The sequence below is a fragment of the Bactrocera dorsalis genome, chromosome 5, assembly GCF_023373825.1.
Source record: "Bactrocera dorsalis isolate Fly_Bdor chromosome 5, ASM2337382v1, whole genome shotgun sequence".
In the NCBI taxonomy this organism is placed as follows: domain Eukaryota; kingdom Metazoa; phylum Arthropoda; class Insecta; order Diptera; family Tephritidae; genus Bactrocera; species Bactrocera dorsalis.
In genome coordinates this window covers 16,154,417-16,177,969 of record NC_064307.1, presented here as the reverse complement: position 1 = coordinate 16,177,969, position 23,553 = coordinate 16,154,417, and the positions used below count along the sequence as shown (strand labels likewise).

The 23,553-nt window shown below is 33.6% G+C and overlaps 1 protein-coding gene across 1 annotated transcript; it reads right to left on the bottom strand.

Moving 5' to 3' along the window:
* Window positions 1-2,419: 2,419 nt before the first annotated feature.
* On the bottom strand, window positions 2,420-9,582 carry LOC109579656 (uncharacterized). The gene is made up of 3 exons (XM_049457885.1): window positions 9,229-9,582; window positions 2,792-2,934; window positions 2,420-2,731 (listed from the first exon to the last, which is right to left on the bottom strand). The coding sequence occupies exons 1-3, from the start codon at window positions 9,314-9,316 to the stop codon at window positions 2,519-2,521; spliced, it is 444 nt and encodes a 147-aa protein (XP_049313842.1). The 5' UTR covers window positions 9,317-9,582; the 3' UTR covers window positions 2,420-2,518.
* Between the last annotated feature and the right edge of the window lie 13,971 nt (window positions 9,583-23,553).

Sequence of the window (23,553 nt, the reverse complement as noted above, 5' to 3'; positions counted from 1 at the left end):
TTGCTCACAATGCCAGCTCACCACTTCAAAAGGTTTATTTTAGTCCAGTCTTCGTTCACAGAAAAAAGGTTTGCATGTATGTGTGTAGGAAACGCTTGAAATTAAACACTTGGCGAGTGCCGCCATTGCACATAGCTGAAGCTTTTCAATTTGTTGCATCAACCGTGAAAATTTATTATTTTGGCCGGCGGTAGACTTTTAGTCTTACCTGTCGGAATGCAAAGTTTGGCGTCTTAAATGGACTTTTGTGTGTTTGTGCTGCATTGTATTGTGTAGAATTGTTTGTTGGAGATATTCGAAATAGAAAATATTGAATTAATTCAAAAACAAAAGGGAATTTGTCTATTTCTTCCGTAGTTATGTTTGAAGTTTTGGTTTCTAAAGATGTTACTTAACGGCTTAAAGTCTTTATTAAGGTTCGTGCAATCGTAGAAAACTTGATTGTGCTGATTTAAGTCTTTTAGGATAAAAAATTGAAAACTGTGAACAGGCTTTTGATTTTTTGAGTACGAAGAACTTCGAAATCCGGCTTTTATCAGAAGAATTGCATTTTTCGAAAAAGAATTTGGAGTAGAATTTGCAAAAATGCTTTCCTTTTAATTAAAGTCAGATGTACCTCAGAATCCAAGTTATTCACCACAGCTGATTTCTGTATTAACCAAAATATTAACCAAGAACTAGTAGATTTTGAATAGAAAAATAAAATTCTGTTTCAAAAACATGAAACAACATTCGGTTGGCATTGTACCAAACCAATTTTTTCGAAAGATTGTGCTATGAAGGAATGATTTTTCCATTTTTCGAAGGTAGCCTATAAAATCGAAATATTCGACTTCGAATTTCATATTATCCATACTAGTCGGACGCAGTTTATATGCGATCGCTAACCGAATCAATAAAAACTTTTTTATAGTTTTTAAAGTGGTTCGGCTTGTATGAAGCCGCGGTCATAATAATTTTGAGATATCGCTATGAAATTATTTACCAAAAATCTAAAAAAATATTTCAAAAGTATATCAGTATATTCTTTGTTCAACACCGTAGCAATATCGAGGGCTAATTGTTTGACGATGGATAATGTTATCCTTAAGTCCGTAATTTCGAAAGCCGATCTGGGATATAAAAACAAATGCTATTATATAGGGAGCTCGATTTTTTTGCATCGCCACCATGAGCAGGCTTGCAAGTCCAGACACTGAACTCAATTTTGACGGTTTTCAAGCATAAATCGGATACTGCTTTCACGTTCGATATTCGTACAAAGTTCATGAATCGACGCTGGCTTTGGCTTAGACTAGTCTTGACGTAGCCCCACAGGAAATAGTCTGACAGCGTCAAATCGCACGACCGAAGTTCGTGAGAAAATACGTTTCACCAAACTTGGTTTGCAATAAATCGATTGTGACATTCGCTGTTTGGCTTGTGGCGCCGTCCTGTAGGTACCACATATTGTCCAAGCACATCTTCCAATTCAGGTCAAAAATATTCGGTTCATTGAGCAGGTGCCATCTTAATCATCACAAAAAAAGTACTTTGACGCCGCCAGCTCATGAACCACACCAAACCGTAATTTTTTCTGACGAGCAATTTCCGCTATTTTCTGAGAAAAAATTCTGAGATGGATTTTTTTTGATTTTTGGCCTATGGTTGGAACCACTGTGTCATTTAGTTCCACATTTTTTATGTTCGTGTAAAATTTGATTTGTCAATTAGGGTGACGCTATTGGTTCGGCTTACGATTTTTATAATGGACAAAAAAAAAATTAAAAACGTGGCTCATGCAAGTTATCCATCCTCTCTATTAATAACGATATCATCGAAAATGTTTAATAAAATCATGTTGGCATCATGGAGTTAGAAAAAGATCTTAATATATTATGTAATTGTTAGACTTATACTAAAATGTTTGAATTGAGTCGAAGTAGAGGTCGTAAAAGAGAAGCTTAACAACGTAACTGAAGACCCTACATTTATCCAACGTTTTGTGAATATGACGTCGATACTGACCGACAATTTAGCGAATGGCGTTTCAAAAATTAGTTAAACCCGAAAAACCGAGATTCGCTGAAGGCATTGAAGGCCATTCTGGCCGAGGCTATTAAGCGTTGGCATACTTGGCCCAAAAGGAGATTTTGAAGGCGATAATAAGGGTTTGCATTAAAATACGAGAAAATTTCGTTTTTTTTGTCAGTCATCAGGGTCAACTTTGACCTATTATTCATAACTCAATCAAGTTACGACCCTTTTTTAAGTTATGAACAAAGATTTGCAGATGAGATAAAGTTTTGCCAATGTTGATAGATAAAATTCTATGAAGATTTATAAGTGACATGACGTTATTAATATACTCGTAGCTTAGTTTTTTCCAGTGCCTTAAGAAGCCATTGCTTATAAATAACTTCGTCTTCTAAAACTCAAGTTTTAAATATATTAAAATTATATGTATTGTATATTTGTATAAAAAAGTAAATAATATTATTAAGATATAAATATTGCTTTAAATTTTCACATCTGATGTTTATACTTCCTTTTTATCAACATTCTTGCTTTGATCTGGTTCGTCCTTTGTCTCATCATTTTTCGCGGCTGATTCGTTTTGGCTTTCAATACCTTTGATCACATCAAAGGATGCTATGTCACTCTCGGTTGGCTCGGGCTCAGTCACAGGTGCTGCCTTCTCGTCCTTGGAGTCACTCACTGTGTCATCCTTGGTTGCCTCGGACTTTTTATCCTAAAAAAATGTAGGTTTTAGAGAGATTGTTTAAGTGTTCCGAATGGGTTTTTCACTCACCTCAATCTTCTGAGTGAGTGCGGCCACTTCATGGAACGCTTCAGCTAAGCCAGGATGAATTTCACTTAGTGGCTGATCGCCTTCGCGTATGTAGACTGGTACGTGACCAGCACGCGGTGGTAACTCTTGATAGGGTGCCGCAGCTGGAAATAGTAATATTTAATAACACATTATTATATTTTCATTAGAAACTGATGACCGTATTGAACACTTTTCTTTAATTGAATATAAATAATTAGTTAGAAGCTAGAGAGTCACTAAATAAGAGAATTCCTTTTGGAATTACACTAATGGGAATAAATTGTATAGTGACCTTAACAATCCTCAATCGATGACGATGGTTCTATTGCCTTATCATGAAGTAGTTCAAACAGCAATTGCCCGTCTGAAGAACAACAAAGCGGCGGGGGCCGACGGCTGCCGGTCGCGCTATTCAATTATGGCGGCGAAGAACTGATAAGGAGCATGCATCAGTTTCTTTGTAGAATATTTGGAATTTAAGAGTGTCCAATTCAAAAAGGAAGACCCCATAATCTGCCCCAACTACGGTGGGATAAGCCTCCTCAACATCGTCTATAAGGTTCTATTGAACGAACTATATGAAATATTGAAGCCTACCGTGACCAAACTGATTCGACCTTTTCAGTGTGGATTCAGGCCTGGAAAATCAACAAATGACTAGATATTCACAATGCGCCAAAACTTCGAAAATACCCTTGAAAAGAATAGCGACACACACCACCTCTTCGTCGACTTTAAAGCGGGTTTTGACAGCACGAAAAAGAGCTGCCGCTATGTAAATTGACATTGAGCAATACCAAAAGCTCCGTCAGTATCTGGAAAAACATTTCCGTGCCGTTCGATACCAAATGAGATTTAAGACAAGATGACTCCCTATCGTCCGACTTCATCAATCTACTCCTGGAGAAAGTAATTCGAGATGAATAGAGAAAGTACAATCTTCTATAAGTGTGTATAGCTGCTGGCATACGCCGATGATATTGATATCATTGGCCTCAACAATCGCGCCGTTAGTTCTGCTTTCTTCAGGTTGGACAAAGAAGCAAAGCAAATGGGTGAATGAGAGTAAGACGAAGTATTTCCTGTCATCAAACAAAGAAGCGTCGCACTCGTTACTTGGTGTCCATATCACTGTCGTCATAACTTCGAAGTCGTAAATAGTTGCGTCAATCTTGGTACCAGCATTGACAGCAACAACAACATCAGCCTCGAAACACAACGCAGGATTACTCTTGCCAACAGGTGCTACTTCGGACTGAGTAGGCAGTAGTTCGACGAACAAAGACAAAATTCTAAAAGTCACTAATCATCCACGTCCTGCTATAGTGCAAAGACATGGACAACAGCTGATGACCTGGCGTTACTTTCAAGAGAGAGGTTCTGCGTTTATGGTCCTTTACAGATTCGCGAATACCATCTGAGAGATATGAAAGCATCTCAACACCTCTTATGTATCACCTTTACTTATTGTGGTTAATGTTTGGGCATGAAGCGTATACAGTGTGTAGACTCGTCTCAAGAGACCTAAAATGTGACGTCGAAGGGGTTCAACAATCTAAGGAATCTGTACATTTTTATGTCATTCCGGTTCAAATTTGATCAGATAGTATGTCTTACAAAATCGTTACGAACTCATTATAGCTGAATAGCTCTGGTCTTGTACATAAACCTTTTTCTCTATATTTTTACTCTGAAAAAAAAACCGGAAGTATGATGTAAATGGCTTATTCTTGTACAAACATACATAGATAATGAAGTCAATACGTTTTATAAGCCAGTATGTTAATACCAAAAGGTGTACCTTAGGTACCTGGGTGCTTAAGACAGTTTGGGTGAACGTTTTTCAACCACCACCACCAAATAATAAGAAATTGTGCGCGGAAATGTATAAATAAATAGAATATGTATATACTCGTAGATATATAAATGTATGGCTGCGTAAACACTTCACGATTGAAACAAGCTTTGAATGCTGTTTCCGAAATACGCCATGAATAACTTATATACATATGTATCTGCAAATAAATAGACACCTACACATATACATACATATGTACTTATGTATATTTATACGCGCTATTAGCTATTGTTGTTATTTATGTATCTTTGTACAAATGTTTATATGCAAAGGTACATAGTATAGAACCAAAACTGATTGGCATCTTATTTGAGTAAATTAATAATTACGGAACTTTGATTTTCATCGACAACATTGATGAATTGGTTGTATGGTTGCATCATTTGTTGCTTGATTACTTGTTTGGTCGGCCTTTGTAAATACACACTAATGCCGCTCGAGGTATTAAATCGTAGTTAACCGATTATTTACAGCCAGTTAAGCATGTGTGCACATACACACGTACACCTACTCCGATATGCTAGCATTAGCGATTCTTTTAATAAATAATAACAAAGCCACAGCACGACGCACAGTGGGATGTGTTAAGCATTGAACGCTTAAAATAAATTGTTGATAAAAACAAGATCCGATTCCTTTTTTATTAAATGTTATATTTTATATTTAAGCATAAAAGTCTCATATAAATACATTTTGGAGTGGAAGCTGAGCTTTCAATGTCTGCATTTTGTAATAAAGGAAAGTCTTCATTCAGTTCGAATAATTTTACAGAAAAATTATGCAAAAATATATAAAAAAAAATTGGCATGGAAAATCAGTATAATATTTTACTTTAATACCGAATTTATTTGCCATCAAAAATACTAATATTCGCAAGCAAGATAACCACTGTGCTTTATTTATGCTGTAATTGCCAATATTGGCCCACCAGGCATAGAATAATATCGCTTATATGTTTTGTATATTTAGTAATTGAATTGCAACATACATTTAATGTCTGGAGGATATTATATTTTTGCCTTAATTGGTATCCGCGAATTTCACCGGCGAAGCTGTGTGCTACCTTAAGGCAATAGAACAAACTGATTGAAATCTCATAATACTACAGTTTATACAACTTAGGCAGAAGGAAATAAGCTTGACAGACAATTTATTTAAGTAAAAAGGTAAAATCTTGTTGTAATTGGGACAATTGTATAAAATATTTGTGTGACTCCATTATCCGTAATCATATTGATTGACTTGACTCTCCTGAGACTTCGTTAAACTCCAAATTCCTTAAATCAGTCCTATTGTTAACAAATATTAAAACTTAGAGGCTAATTTATTCATTTAATTTATTACTGTTGACTTCATCAGTGTCTAATTCTATTTAGTGAGTCATAGCATTAAGGTTGATACATAAGATCTGCATTAGATCCACCAAGCGTTACTCTCCAGCGAATCGAACAAACTAAACCAGATACTCAAGCAAACGGGCAACACTTGTGGTAAAAAAACGTTACTGTAACACTTAATATTTTTTCTATAAAATGCTATAAGGATCACTGGGATCTTTATCCTCAGTGAGGCTGGTATTTCCGTAGTTTGTGGGGTTTTTAAAACTCATTGCCCTTATCACGTCCGTGCTGTAAGGCTGGGACAGACGCCATCTGCAGAAACTGTAAGGAAGAAGGCGAGAAACTACTCAACACTTTCTTGTCGCGCACTTGGGAGTTCAAGACTTAAACACTTGCGAACGCATACTTTCAGACATCTCACCGTTTTTACAAGTTTCACCAGTTTGTTTGGACATCTGGTATAGTTAGTTCAATTCGCTACTTTCCAATGCATAAGGACCTCATTTTAACCATGTAATTCTTTATGAACATGGAAAATATTTTCGGCTCACTCTGTATTATGTAAGTCACTCATACTAACATATCATTTTCGGTTAGGTATACCAGAATGAAAAACATATTTGCGATATCAAATTTTCAACAAGACGCCATTAAAATAAAATATTGTTTACAGCTAGTAAATAGTTAGAAAGCTGTTCTTTATATTAAGCACAGCAAAGCAGCTGTTAGTCAAAAAATATTTTTAGCTATTAGTAAAAGTAATAAGCTCAAACAATGACTCATATACATAGAAATGCCTTGCAAATACAAATGTTTTACTAATAAAGAAGAAGCAATATAGTGAAAGTAAAAAAGAATCAATTCAAAACTTAATCGAATGTGTTACTGTTTAGGGTTTTAAGTTTACTATTACTACACAAATTAAATAGTAGATATTCACGGCGGAGAAAGGATCGTTATTATTTACAAGCGGAATTAATTTTATTCGAGAATATTTAACGAATTTTCAACTTCCATATTAATGAAGAGGATGAAGAAATTTGTACAGTGTCTAAATTCAGCACTTAATCGAAATCCCTTTACTTCATTCTTCTAATTTGATATATTTCTATTCCTCACACTTATCTAAACCAATCACAATACCCCATGCAATAGATTAATAATTGTTCTCAATTTTCCACACCTTATAGACTTTGACTAATTGTCTAATTAAGTATATTCAAGGAGATGAGGAAAGTATATATACATGAAATGAAATGTCAATAAAAATATTCGATAATTTTAAATGGCGAAGGCGAGTAAAATTAAAAAAAAAGAGTGAGGTTCGTACAAAGTGTATGACATAGATTTCTTCGTAAGCGAAAAATGTTGATTCAACTTTTATACTATGGTAACATGTTGCCTCTTAATTGTCCGTAAGTACATATTGCAGAAATTTCTAAAGCTAAATCGACCCAACTTGCTGGGAACAAGTCTTTATAGCTCCGTTTCACACATGGTCAACATAATCTGCCTACTGGGCGTACTATTCGCAATATAATTACCTATGTTGAGACCCGAGCTTGTGCAAGAACTGAAGCTATTCGACCTACCTAAGCGACATCGCTTCGCTGTATGGGCTCTTGAAAAGAAGATCCGACTTTTCGAGGCATATTTTTTTCAGCGATAAGACCCATTTCTGTCTTAATCAGTGTGAAAACGAGCAAAATTGCCGTATTTTGCAACCTGAAGAGAAATTCATGAAGAACAGACAAAGGTTTAGTGTGGTTTGTGGGCCTCTCGCTTCGAATCAGGTCTTAGAGCAAAAGATCACGCGTGGCGTTTGCCAGTTACCAGTCGAAATGCTCGAACGAGTCATCGGAAATCGGATTCAACGGATGGACCATCTGAGACATAGCCGAGGCCAACATGTGAAAGAGGTAATCTTAAAATATAAATGCCAAAGAATGTTATTTCGAATGATAATAAACATTCCCCATTAAATTTAAAGTTTCTGTGTGTTTTTCTTTAAAAAAGTAGGAATCCTCGAAATGGATCACCCTTTAGAGGAAATCAGATGATAACTACGTCCACTCCCAATGTAATTTTTGTGTTGAAAACGTCTAAATATGCGATAACTCACTAAATAAATACTTCAAAAGCATTCTACTTTATATGCAATAAAGCAAAGACTTAGTATGAACAATGGGCCTGGTATCTCAGGAATTCCTTTAAGAATATCATACCATTTGTCATGGTGTAAAAATATGCAAAATCGAACAAAAACCAAAATATTTCTCATATAACAGAGTTTTTAGTTTCAACTGATTCTTTCACTTTACAACATATTAATCAATAATCAATTAAGATATCGGAACAAAACTATTTCCCCAATATACTTTCTTTTATTCAAAAAAAGTTGAAATCGGTTCATAAATTTTCCAGCTCATGATACCGAATATGTGGAGCTCAGAGCCTATACTGAAATTATCAGTGAGTCTGTGAGATTTGTTAATGAAATCCAGAAAGCATATTTTCCTGATATTAAAGTACTACCTTTGTGTGTAAAATGTTTCAAATCGTGGCCTTGGTTTTTACATATATCTATTCACTACCTATATCTCTCTATAATTCTTTTGTCCTACACGAAGTCAGATTTCTTTCAAAACTTTATTATAATGGCAGAAAAGGCAGACTAAGTTCTGTTCCAGGCGAATAAACTTAAACGAAAGAGAAACCCAAACCAGCTCCTTTCTAGATTGCTTTTAACTACTAATTGACTAATTGTCTAAGCTAAATTGAGAATATTTGAAGATCATAAGTCAATATACAACATAATTGAGTCAGCTGTTTTTGAACCTATTATTAAGTTTACACAGATGACACTGAACCATGCAACATTTCACACACTTCATGGCTAACCAACAATCGAAGCAACACTGTATTTACACAACCTTCTTCGGCGTAATATTTCTATAAATGGCTAATAAATTGTCAATTCACAAATGTTTGCGATCGCTGGCAATGATCACCAGCAGTTTATTTAACTCTTCGTCTAACGTGGTCTTCTTCATACTTTGTCTTTTTGTTAAGAGCTCTCTGGTTTGTTGAACTGTTTATTCAGTCGCTAAAATGCTTTCTTTGTTTAATTACTTAAGCACATACATACGAACACACATGTGCTGCTTGGCTGGTATTGTTGTTGCTGTTGGTTTGAGTACTCGTAAATTCATACTTACCAATTTCCGTAGCGCAGAGGCAGAGGACGATGGCCAAACTCAGCATCGCCAGCAAACACGACACACTTTTCAGACCGCTTGACCTCATAGCCGGGAGCACGTTTAATTACTGCTGGTGTTTACTTTTACGACCAATTGCAATTTTTGCAATAAAAATCCCTTAAAATTTGACTTCTTTCTTCTTGTTCTATGCCAACACACTTCAACGGCTTCTTGGCCTCTCGCTTGTCTGTAACTTCGCGATAGTTGATTTCGCGCTGCTAATGTTTTTATATCTGGCTCTTTTCTCTAAGTTGGTCGTTTATCGAGTTGCTGCTTAAAAATCTAGTTTCAACTGAGGATCGGAGTTTTGCTGTTTGTAGCTTTTATAGTTTGCTAGCGTTGACTGCGGTTCAGTGCTTTTATCCAATTCTCTATGCTTAATACGCTCTGCGAATGTTTAGTTGTGTTGCTTTGAGAACTTATTGTAGTGAGATTGAGTGCTAAAGTTAGTCATAGAAATATACAAGTCTGTCTGTGGATAGGTAAGTCAGTATTACATGACTCAAATGACACGCTACCTCACGCCTCTATACGGAAATATGTATCTGTGCGCATATGTGTGTAAATTTATGTACTATTTGTTAATATTTGGATTGAGTATTATACTAAAAGTCACGAATTATCGAAAAATTAATGCCTAGCCCTAAACTATATTTTTAGAGGAAGTGCTTTAAATAACTTAACGAAAGTAAAAAAATATTTTCAGTGTATTTCTGGTATGCATAATTAGCACTTTAAAATATAATATGCTTTGAATTCCAGAAAATAATAAATTGAAGTAAAACTTTAAATGCAGAAATAAGATAAGATTAAATTTGGGTGCAGCCGCATATTAAATTCACAGATAGAACAATTTTGTAAACTTTCGATAACATACTTAATAAATACGTCAGAAATACCAAGCTTTACATTCTACATGACATAAAAGGCAAAAAAACGTTAACTTCGCTTCGGTTCTTCACAAAAGATGTCTCACAATAACTTGATTTTGATCGCACAGTTTGTATGGCAGCGATATGATATACTATACATAGTATCTCGATCTGTACAATTTCTTCCAAGTTTGTAGCGTCTGCTTGGGAAATAATTCGTGCCAAATTTAGTGAGGATATCTTGTAAAATGAACAAGTTTTTCATACAAGGACGTGATGCTTCACTTTCAGTTTCCCTGGGAAGAAAAGAGTATTAGCAAATGTGTGTTTCAGATCAAAATCGCAAAAACTGATTGAGCAGTTCGCATATATAATATACAGGGGTACATGGCTAAATCGACTCAACTCGTCACGCTAATCGCTCGTAACGCTATCCTCATATATTTTATAGGATCTTCGACATATACATACTTCAGGGTATAAAAAAGAAATTGAACAATTATATTGGAGAAAAAATGGGTGATATCGTAGCAATATTCAACATATCCTCCATATACCTAATTTAAAGATTTTCTTCTTTACGGTTGGCTTTATGGTATATAGTTTCTTCAGACGTGTAGTTTTTGATGACGTAATATTTGTTAGACTTAATACGGAATAAGAAGAAGAATACGGAATAACGTTTGGATCCTTAAAAAGTGGCTGTTTGGTGTGCTCAATGGCCAGAGGAAATCATTGGCCCATATTTCTTAAAATATGAAGGCGGCCATTATGTTACAGTTAAACGCTATAGAGCCACGATTTTTTCCGATTTTTTCGTGCCGGAATTGGAGGATGTTAACGTGAATGACCTTTGGTTGCAACAAGATGACCCTACATGTCACACAGCTAACGAAACAACCGATTTATTAAAGGAAACTTTTGGTGAGTACATTGTCTCGCATCGTGGGCCTGTGGTGTGGCCTCCCAGATCATTATATATTCAACACTATGGAACTCTTATTTGTAGGGTTTTGGAAAGTCTCTTGTCTATGCAGATAAAACCAAGACAATTGACGCCTTAGTCTTTTACGTGTGCTAATAAAAAGATGTCGTTCGATGCAAAGTCAGGACTATAACCAGGCAGCCTTTGTTTGGAAGTACTTGTGTGAACGATTTTTGTTGGAATCGGATGATCTTGAAACACGCTTATAGTAGACCGTTTTTTACTTTTTAGCTCATACGCCTACATCCACGATAATAACCAATCACGATTTCATAAACGTGAAAAAACGAGAAGCTGCAATCATAACAGACAGCCGAACGATTTTCTACTCGACTTGCACTCCTGCTCTATGAGAACACTCATCAGCAATTCGGTATAAAAGAACTGTGGGGCGACATTTCAAGCTCCTTATGTTCAGTTGGCCACAACACGTACGGGACGGGACAGATACCTAGACTTGTAGAAAGATCCCGAAATATGCGAGTATGAAGAGCTTGACAAGCTGGCCGACAGGAGTAATGTTCGAAAATTCTCACACAGGATGCGGCGACTAACAGAAGGTTTCAAGACAGGAGCGTACCCTTGTAGAATTCCCAGAGGTAATGTAGTGACGGATGTCCAGATTATACAAAAATTATGATGCTGAATGATAGTGAAAGAGGGTGAACCCGATTCTCCCATCGATGACGATGGACCGACCATGAAAAAGTTCGAATAGCAATTACCCGTCTGAAGAACAACAAAACGGTGGGGGCCGATGTATTGTACGCTGAGCTATTCAAATACGGCGGCAAAGGACTGATAAGGAGCTTCTTTAAAGTTGAATACCTGGCTATAATCGCGTAAGCGGTATCTACGCCAATAAAGAAAAATATTCAAATGGTTTTTATAGTTATACTATTTCTAAAAAAGTCTCTATGAAAGAGTTTGAAAAACGTCGCAAAATATTCTTAAGTTTTTTCATATGAAAAATAAATGTTGAAGCTTGAAGTATTCTATTGCGAAACTATGGTGAGTGGAAATAAAATTTTCCATATAATTATTTATTTATTACTAGGAGGTCGTTGTTGAGAATAGCGTGTAAAAATCCGGGGCCGTTCTGCTTACATACTATAGGTGCGATTGTTGTCACAATAGGTCCGTAACTAACCTTAAAATGAGCATCTCATATATTCCACCGCCATATAAAGATTGTAGCTTCTTGTTTGCGAAATTCTAAACTCATTTTTTTCATCAGTCTTATATGTACAAGTATACCCATAGATTATATGTTCTCGCTGTCAGAAGTTCGATTACGCTTGATTCTAGCAGTAGTTTTTGGCTTTAGATTCTTATTACAAATTTTCTTGCAACAAAGTATCTCAAAATAAAATACCGGTAATATTAATTACCGTTATGTTAACCAGCTGGACAATAGTGCATATTAATCGCGAGTTATAAAACGGTAAAAACGAGCACAAGAGTAATGGAAGTGGAATTTTTGACAGTTAAAGATGCGTCGCGCACGCAACTAACAACAAACATACATATGTACATATCTGTATGTACAATTGTATGAGTTCGGTAATAAATGCTCAAGGTTTACATTCCATCAACATTTGTTGTAGAATTGTGTTTTTGTTGAATTTGCACTTTTGCAGCAATTTATATTTGTTGTATTGATTTGAAGAACTGCTGTCATATGAGTACACTTGAGCTACTTCCCCTGACGTTAGAAGTGGGGCGGGGGGCGGTGTGCTCTTCAATTGATTTCCTTTTAATTTTTTCCCCCTTCTCTAACGGTGCTCCAGTGCCAAATCGATGTTTGTTTTATTACTGTTTTGGCACACACTCACACCCATTTATATGCTCTTACTAACATACAAGAATGTAAGTGTGTATGAGTGTGTGCATTACACGGCATTACATATTTGCTTGTGTTATTTTTGTTGTAAATTCAATTTGCCATTTTCCGCCGGCGTTTGCTTAAGTGCTGAATGTCAACGCAATCAGCGTTAACGTTGTTTGCCCAAATCGTGTGTTATGCTTGCCTCTGTGTGTGTGTGCGTCAGCGTAGATTGTGTGTATGTGTGTGTGTGTATGAAATGTATTAATGTAGTACAAATATTCGCACGCTTCAGAAAATTGTTTACTTCCAATGTCAATCACGGGGCGCAGCGAACGAAGTCGAAAATTGCTCTTCCTCTTTTACGTCATTCTACTTTCACATGTTTCGTGGATAATAACGGCACGGAATACTTGCCGATTTCTTTCGCCAATACACGTAAGTGTAACACATACATATATATATGTATGATTGTATAAGTACAGTGCAAGTCTTTAGCCAAAATAAGGGACTTATGTGGTTTTAAATGGCCTAAATGGCTATAAAACCTCTGTGGAAAATTAAGAACGGGAGAGTAAGTGGCATGGCTAAGTGGTATTACTTTTTTACATAAAAAGGCCGTTTGACTACTAAGGCTAGGATAAACAATGGACGAACTAGGAAGACATTCAGTGAAAATATTATCTCTCACACGTTTTCGTAAAGAAATAGCGTGGACTAAGTTCGGACGTAACTCTTGAGAATTGCGAGAAAGTACATAGGTTAGGTTAGATTTGGTTATTGCGCTGATCCTCGCAACATATACAGCGGAATGCGGAATATTTATTATTATTCGAAGAACATTTTTTGCATTTATATTTTGACGATTAACTCTTTCAAGTTTTGGCCGCAACTACGTCTCAGGTGGTAGATCCGTTGATTACAATTTTCGATGACTTGTTCGAGCATTAACTGTTCATGTTTTCCAGAAGGTCAGAAGGCTATTGAAAAAGTTTCCTTTAAAGGGTTCACCCGTTAGATTGAAGAAGTGTTAAGGCGTCTAATAAGGATTCCAGGGATTTCGCTAGGTTCCCCGAAGGTGTGTCTATGGAGATATATTAGCTTCAGTCTGCCAAAAGCTCAAGCATGAGAGGAAACTACCTAGTTGATTCTTTCTCGCCTTACCTCATGTGAACATATTGGACACTGTCCAGTCAGAACTCTTACCATTGCAGCGAGATAAACCTTGCTAAAAGCAAGTAGTTCAGAGGACTTCTGAAACAAAAGGAAAAATGTTTGCAAAAAGTATTATTACTTTGGGATAGTATCTAGTATCATTATAACTTACTATGCGAGTAATTTACTTCAAATTAATCTGGGATAATCAGATATCTGCCGGCTCTGTGTAGAATTTTTATGATGGATGGCCAGATTTCATTCATTTAAGACGAGATTTCGTTATATATCTTTCTTAATGCCCCATTATTGTAAAATGAAAGTGTTTTTAGAGTATACATATTTACTATATACTATGGTATATGCGTACATTATGTATTACGCAGTGAAAGAATATATGAGAGGAAACTATGTGAAGGAATATACATTACTTATACGCCATGCTAAGCCACCCAGACTTACTCTTTAACAGAAAAGAAGTTCCTGTTACAATGTTACAATATTTGAAGATCGCCAAGAAAGTGTTAGAGAGATGGCAAGAGAGCTCAACATCTTTCGCGAGCCTACTCGAATGATTTTGGTGTAAATTTTGGGTAAGAAACGCGTTCTTTCCTATAAAGGTGAATTTGTTTTTCAAAAAGAGTACCATAAACTTTTCTCTTTGGACATGCTTGATCGTGCGAATTCATGGAGAGCATTATAACTGCCGATGACACATGTGTTGATGATTCTGATCTACAAACAAGTCAACAGTCATCGGAATCGAGGGAAATCAAGGTGATGCTCATTTTTTGTTTCGATATTTGATGCAACATGAATATCATCGATCAACCACCGTACTCAACAGATAAGGATCTGTGTGATTTTTTTATGATCTCCAAACTGAAAGTGCCGCTATGTGGAACTCGTTTTCAGTCGATCGAAGAGATAAAACAAAGTTCACTCAAGAAGCTGAAGGCCACACCAAAAAGTGCTTCGAGGACATTTTTCCGTTGACATAAGTATATTACATCTGGTGAGAATTACTTTAAAGGCGACAAAATAAATATCGATGAATAGTTAAATATTTTGCGCTTTATTTACAATCATCAACACAATGTAAACGTTTCCTTATTTGTAGCAAATGTAAACCATAAAATCTTCGATAACTATTTTAGATATATTTCCTATTTTAATAAAAAAAGTAATTTTTGTCCAGCAATAAATAATGACCACAATCCGTTGATATCATAAGTAATTTTACTCTTTATTCTAATTTTTGCCAATGCTCTAAAAATAGTTTACATGATTCCACTAAAATGTAGATATAATAATTTTTATAAGGTATAATAATATTTTTTTTTTAGTTTTTTTATATTTTTTATGACTTTGTGTTATTTTTTTGCATATATTTTTCATGTTCTGTTCATTTGATGGCGACGACAATTGTGCTGCTGCCACATGTGACTGCTATTTGACTCGTATATATGTATGTATTGTAAATTCTGCAGCTGGCGCTTAACACCATGCACACTGCGTCCATAAATAATGGGACTTTTTAATGCTGAGTATTTGTTTGTTATATTTAAATGTTTTATTTGTTTTTGGTTTTATTTCAATGTTTATTATTTAGCTTTTGTTGGGTAAACTGTAGGTGTAAATCCTATGAATTTGGGGAAACTGTTATTTTATGGTGGAAAATATGTGTGGATTTGTGGGTGAATGTGTGTGAGTATATATATGTGTGTATATATGTATATATGTATGAATGTACTATATGTATAATTGGAGCTTGGTTTGGAAAACTATTTATTTATTCAATTTTTTTATGTGTTTGTATGAATATGTGTGGTTAGCTGTTTATGTATTTATATGTGTGTATGAGTTTGTAGCATTTTAGTTGGCCTAATTTTCGTTGTCTACTTTTCGTAAAGAAAAAATTACGTATATACTTGTATGTATGTATTTGTCATGCTGCAGTTAAAATTCGCATAATTTTTTGTTCTTGTTTTTTTGCTAGTATTCATTGCAAGTATTTTCCAACAAAATATCTTGTGGGTGCGAGTTTGATTTTTGTTTTTTCATTTTCTAGTTTCCAGCAAAAAGAACTCATGTGTATGTGTGTATGAGTTTGATTTTTCCGTTTCCTCCTCTCTTCTAAGCACCTGCATCGACTACGTAGCTAGTTAAACGCTTAACTGTGGCATGCTATTTTGTATTATTTTTCAACTAATAATTAATTAGTTAGCGCAAGTTAACATATTATTTAGTTTAGCAATATTTATTGGAAATTTTCTAAGTGCAAAAGTACTGGATTTCGAACTAGTTTCAAGTTTTTGAGTACAAAGTCAAGCAAAGTGTATGTATGTATTTATGTATTGTTTGTATGTATGCTTCACTACCATATTGTTTTGCGTTAAACGTTAAAAACTGCATACAGTTATGCGCAAATATTCGTTACTAAGTGTTTTCAAATGTATATATGTATAGTTTTTTTTCAAGTGTGATTTTTTTCATTTACTGACTTTTAAAAGTTTGCTCTTTTCTGCATTTGCTTTTCTCTTTTTACACTAGTTGTACATACATATGTATGCACATATGCGTGTGTATGTGTGTAGTTTCCGTGAAAAACTAACGGTATAAGCCTAAAATGTTGTTAGCATAAATTCACTTCTCTTTGATCGCATGCAATAAATATTGGTGTATGTGTGTGTGTGTGTTCTAATTTTCTGCTTCACTCCTTGTAAATCTCAAAGCATATCTACGGCCATGTCGTTTTCGTTGTTTTTGTTTTATCATTTGCTTTTTCTCTTAATTTAAAATATTTTTATTAAATATTATTTTTATATATTTTTTTTTTCATTAACTGCATGTATAATTGTTTATATTATTTATAATGGTATATTAAATGTTTTTTTTTTTTTTTGTTTTTGGGTTTTGTTAATCTCATTTCAAGTCTTATTTTGCAAAATGTTTTATTCACTTCTTTATATACTCGTATAATTGCCTCATTTCCAACTTTAATATGCACTAGTATTTGTTTTTTTTATTATTTTTCTTTTGTTTATTTATTGTAGGTAAATAATAATAATTATTATATTTGAATAAATATGTACTAATTACAAATTGTATGGTTTTGGTGTTATTTGGTTGTATATTCCATGGTTTCGACTTAATCATCTCTACATATATTCTTTATTTAAGCGCTAAACTTATTTTTACTATTTTACCGTTATTTATTTAATTTTCGTTTTTTATTTGTGCAAGTGATTTTTGTTGTATTTTTTAAATTTATGTTATGTCTGCATGTGTGATTAATGTTTTTGTTTTCATGTGCGGAAAATCACGAGGAGAATTTCATTTCAAATGAAAGGTTTAGAAAATAACTGAAATTTACCGTTGGAAAAATTCAAAGAACTTCAGGAGAAGTCGTAAACTTATTAGAAACAGAAGAGGAGGAGAGAGAGAGAGAAGATACTTTAACAGCGCCTCAAATGTACTTACTGTTGGTCTTAAGCTGATAAGGTATAACTTCCAGACTGGAAGAGACTAAAAAGCGAATTTTACGATAAGTGAAATCTCTAATCTCCCTAAAAAAATATATTAAATACAACTTAATATTTCTTCAATTAAAGCTTCGAAAATAAACATCTTACAATTAAATGGAATTAAAATTGGTGCTCAAGCTTAGTAAGGCGTTGTTAATGATGAAATAGTTTTTGTTGACAAATAAACTATAGATAATACCGAAAATGTAGAAGGCAAAACACGTGTGTACTTAAATAACTTGGACACGATCTTGCAAACTTGGAGAGCGAGCTGTCATCATGAATACATATCTTCAGAACATATTCCAAAAGCATTTGAGAAAGCCATTAGTGTTAAGTTGTTGTGACTTTTGAACTTTGATATTGAGCGAGCTTTTAATAACGTCCTGCGGAAACAGTCGTTATTGCTCTGGACAGTCTTGGGGTTGAATCAAATCTCAGACACCTCATTCTCAGTCTTCTGTGAGACCGAGTGATTGAATGGGTCAGCGCGAGGGGACGCAAGGGTATCTCAGCGTCGTAGGCAGTTGGAAGAGGTTTCGCTATTAATCCAAATAAAACTGTGATGGTTTTATTCACTAGAAAATATAAGATCTCGGTAGCACCGCTGCCGCAAATGGGAGACATCCCCCTGCAATCGGCGATACAGTGAAATATCTAGAGCTTATCTTGGAGAGGAAGCTTTCCTCTGGCTTTACGACATCATCGTCAAACCCATAATATTCTATGGAGTCTTAATATGGTGGAGCTCTAGAAAATACCACACTTGCAAAGACACTCGAGAGCGTTGAACGGGCCATGAAATTTAACGCCAGCCTGTACATCGTGCCCGCAGACATTGTCAGAAAGTCTAAAGGAATCTGGGTTCTTAAAAGAGCACGTATTTTAACACACATTTTGACTTCACAACGGATCACTTATATCATGGAGTCGCCAAACCGAACTATGGCAGCTCCTTCACTGCCCATATACCGACCAGGGAGTTGTGGCTGAGGAGCAACCGTTGGAAGAGAGGAGCTTTGAGTTTCTTTACGGATGGGTAAAAGCTTGGGGGGAAATTTGTTTAATATCAGGAGCTACCTATCAACTCTAGTTTCAGACTTCCTAGATATTAAAGTGTCTTCCAAGTGGAGGTTGCAGCCATTAAGGTAGCAGTAGATATCAGGGAAGAGACCATTTACTCAGATAGCAAGGCGGCGGTACTAGCCTTCAACTCATTAACAATGCGGTCAGGGTTGGTCGGGGAGTGCCTAACCTCGTTAACAATAGCATCGAGTATCTTTGTGATAAGACTGGTATGAATGCCAGAATGAAAGCGGGTCGGTGTTCCTGTATGCTCTTGTGTCCTACTACTAGACTTCGCGGAAGGTTGGCCAGCGCAGGGCCACCATTGGTACATGTGCTGTCGCAAAAGCCTTTTGTCCCAAGATCGATCGCAAGAGATATAGAGCTATCTTTGCCCTCAGTAAAGCTAGCCTCTCTGTAGTTTTTTAACAGGCCGATAGATGTCCATGTATTGGCAACTAAGCGTTTCGATAATTTTTAAGTTCGAGCACAGGACCTCTTCTTTTCTATGCCTTCACAAAGCAAGTCTACGCGCGATCTTTAATCAGCCATCTAACCTAACCTCAAAGGTGGTTGAGAGTTTCTTCTGAAAGTTATAGAGTCATTATTACTGCCTATATACGCGTACAATATATTTCGAATTAATTAAGTTGGTGCCATAAGGTTTGACACAGCCCAATGAGTGGTAATGGTGGCAGCACTTAATATAAGAATTTTCGAAAAAAAATCGGTAGTAAGACTATTCTCTTTGTTTTCAAATTTTGATCGAATTTATATTTTATGATTTTACACTTATGTATAGGTCTGTTATGTCTAGTTTTGTATGTATGTATGTAAGTGTGTTTGTATGTATACAAGTATGTTTGTGTATAAGCAATTGGTTGTCTATTATCTATTATATTTGTATATAATGCTTATATGTATATACTTGCAATGTTTTTGTTTTGGTATTTTATACACTAAAATATATAAGTAAGTTACTTTGTATATATATGTATATATATATATTCATTAAATATCTAGCATTAATAATAAGTAATAAGTATTGATCAATAATATTGTGTTTTTCGCATAATCTGTTGCTCAATCTCAAAATGTCGTTGTATATATAATTTAAGTACTAATTGTGGTCTGTCACTTTTGACAATTACGACACTTTACGTAAACATAAATACGTAAGTATGTATGCGGGAGTATTTGCTTAGCTCGTAATTGTTTATAAATGTTCTGTTTTTATTTTTTAATAATTTACTTAATTAAATTTTTTGAAGTTGCATAGCGTTCTTAAGATTTTGAAATATCCTCTACGCCAACGTCATTTTAAAATTATATATGTATATATATATATATAAATCGGGGCAAGCATATTTCAACTACGTTCCTGCGCCTACTTAAGACTTTTACTGTGTATATCTACAATTTTAATTGCAATCCTTAAAAATTTGTTAGCGACTTTGCTGTCACTGCTCACTAATTATTCGTTTTACTGACTTAATTGACAATTAATCATTCAAACTGCTAAAATGCGTGCTATTATTTATTTATTTTTATTATTTTTTTAAATTTATTTTTTTTATAATTATTTTTTTTTTTTTAATTTTTTTTTTAATTTTAGCGTTTCTTTGCTACTACTAGTAAATTGTTTGTTTATAAAGAGTTTTTGTTTATAAATATTACTGCTTTCGCTAATGCTTTGCAAATGTTCTCTTATTGCTCTAATTTCCAATGCACGCTTCTTCTATTTTTTTTCATAATTTTGTCTGATTTGCTTGTATTTAAAATATTTCTTTAATTTTTTTTTCAAATTTTTTATAATACATTTTTTTATAATTAATTTGCATATATGTATATTTCTGTTCATTGTTTTGAATCAAACGAATTGCTTGCAGTTTCATTTTGTTGAAGCTTTCGCTTTGCATAGAAAATAATTGCATTGACTTGTATTTGTATACGCGTTTGTGTGTGTATGTTACATGTGAACCAAGTTCCACTATTGTTCAAAATATCAATAAATATTTATATCTTTGGGAATTTCATTAAAAGCATTTTTGTTTGCGCTCAACTACGTTTCTATTAATTGAAATGCAATTTCTAAGCTTCTTCTGCATAAATTATGAATATATAAGTAATTTTCTGCTTAATTAGTAAACAAATGTAAATATGTGTGTATGTTTGCTTAATATTCGTTTTTTTTTTTAATTTATACTATAATTATTTATATGTATATATATTTATACTTGTTTTTGTTTTCTTTTTATTATAAACTTGATTTATGATTAAGTATTGTCCTTGTGATATGTTTCTAAATGTTTGCTCTCATTATTCTTAATTCTGAGTAATTGAATGTTAATTAGTACATATGTATAATATGTATGTATGTATGCACATATTGTGTTAGTTTGTAAGAAATTGAATTTTTGGAAATGGCTTGGCATAAAAACAACAAATAATTTAATTTTTCGTGTAGAAAACTGGCGTAAAGAACTATGAGATCAAGGAATTGGTTAATGAAATTAACAATAAATTTTACATATACTGTTTGTATTTGTAATATACTCGTGCATTAATAATAATACGAAATAATAATAAATAAATTTAATTAAGTAATTCTTAGATTAATTTGGTAATTAATTACAATTTATTGGTCAATCTCGCTTTCACATGAAAATCTGAATTTTGTAATATAATATTAAAAAAATACAAAAAAGGAAAATTGAACTTTGGAATATTAAAAAGTAAAAAATAAAAAAAAAAAATTCGACAGAGCTAAAAAATTTGTGAAAATTATTTTAGTTGCCGCTATTCTATAAAAATTTTGTTTTCAGTTTTGCAGTGATTAGTGCCATTCGTATTAATCAAGAACCCATTATTATTTTATTTTTTAGAATATCACGAGAGTAGAAATCATGTCAATGTCAATGTTATGAGTATATGGCCTCGCTCTCTACTTCGAAGACGCATAACTAAATAGCTTTTATTTTTTAAAATAATTTTGTGTACGCTTCAATTAAAAGAAATTATAAAAAATAATCAACTCAATTCCATTAAAAAAAATTATGAAAAAAGGTAACAAAAAATATAAAAAAAGCAAAAATATGTATAAAATGCTTACTTTTATCAATTGCCGAAAAAAACTCGAAAATCGTGCCTCAAGACTAAAATACACCCTTTATTGAGTAATTTTTAGGTTAATTTGCTAATTTATTTAATCAAATGAAATTGGCGTAAAGAAAACTAATGAAAAAATTTTATAAATTTTAAGAAAATATTTGCATATATTATTATAAATCTGCTATATTTCGATATTCCTAAAATTTAAGTAAAATTAATAACATTATATTAGAAATAATAATAATAAAATTCCTGGCCAGCTTGCGCCCAATTGCATTAAATTTACTGAGAAAATTAAGCTCTAAATTGTTTTTGTTCATACAGATTCAATTTGACTTGTCACATTTTTAATTTATAATATGTAAAGGAATACTAATAGTTTAATTAAAATGAAACTATTGTACACCTAAATTTAAATTTGACCCAGGAAACTCGATATAAACTGTGAGCTCAAGGCGTATCGATAAGATTTTTTGTTCTAGGTTGGTATAAACCTTTCTGTGCTTATGCGTGTTTGACCAAAATGTTAGTCAAAATCATTCTAGAATGAGACAGCACATTCAGATATTTTGGTACGAATTTAGCATTGACACACGTTATACCCACAACATTAATTAAAACATGAACCGAAAAATTAACCAAAGCGTTAACCAAAACATTAACAAAAACATTAACCAAAATATTAACCAACCCACAAACGAAAATGGTTGAATAAAACCAAAAGAGATGTTAAGATCGTCTGCTTTCTCTGTATATTCGAAAATAGCTTTTTAACTTATGAATAATCTTAAATTGTTGAAATAAAAAAAAATAAAATAATTTATTAAGTTGTGCCGGAAAACAAAATAAATATTGCTTCTAACGATACAATTATACTTTCCATTTTAATATTTCTTTTTCATTCCTTAGCACATACATATGTGAATTATTATAATTAAGTCAATTAATTTTAATTTCACTTAATTTGTGTAATGCTAGCCTCTTTTCATGCAGTGTTGTCCTTCAATAAATGGTTTAATCATACTTTCTCTGAATTATGCGAGTAATGGCAACTGAGTATTAATTGACAATTGGTTAATGGCGCTTTTAGTGGTAAATTGTGTTGTTAAGTGTTAAAATTTTAAATTGTTTATTATTTGGGAATACACGGACTTAAATATATCGCAAACTGCGATTGATTGTGACTTCCGAGGATTCTAAGAGTTCTAAATCTTTAAGGTACTGTTAAATTTTTTTCTGTCATGTCATGTTGTCTCGAGTTAAATTTCATGATTTATTATGTCCACGTAATGAAAGGTGTTAACTTTAATTAAATAATTCAAACAATGTGATTATAGGTTAAAAAATTTGTTTTTTTTTTTATAGTTGCGAATTGACATTTGCTCTGGACGGTAACTACTAATATACTTCTGCGTATATTATCTTCAATTGTACGTGTAAACAAAATTTGCGCAACGCTTTGGTAAATAAAAAAAAAAATACTGATATTTGGTTTCATATATTCATTGTGTTCAATTTCTCAACATCTGGTTACATATCACGGATTTCCCAAATATTTCCTAAACGGGTGGTTTACTCTCATGAAGTCATCAATAAAGTAATTTCAAGGATTTATATACAAAATTTTAGAAATAATTATTAAAATTGATAAAAGAAGTTCATTTAAATGAATGTAGCGAGAAATAACGGGTGATCCAAGTAGAGGTAATTTTTTCAATATCATTTTTTTCACAGATCTCGCGT

Bases quoted from the DNA above. Each gene is read 5' to 3' on its own strand.
- LOC109579656 (XM_049457885.1), bottom strand. From the start codon at position 9,316: ATGAGGTCAAGCGGTCTGAAAAGTGTGTCGTGTTTGCTGGCGATGCTG. The intron at 2,935-9,228 runs GTAAGTATGAAT...TACTATTTCCAG, and splicing joins CCTCTGCGCTACGGAAATTG to CTGCGGCACCCTATCAAGAG. The intron at 2,732-2,791 runs GTGAGTGAAAAA...ACATTTTTTTAG, and splicing joins CACTCACTCAGAAGATTGAG to GATAAAAAGTCCGAGGCAAC.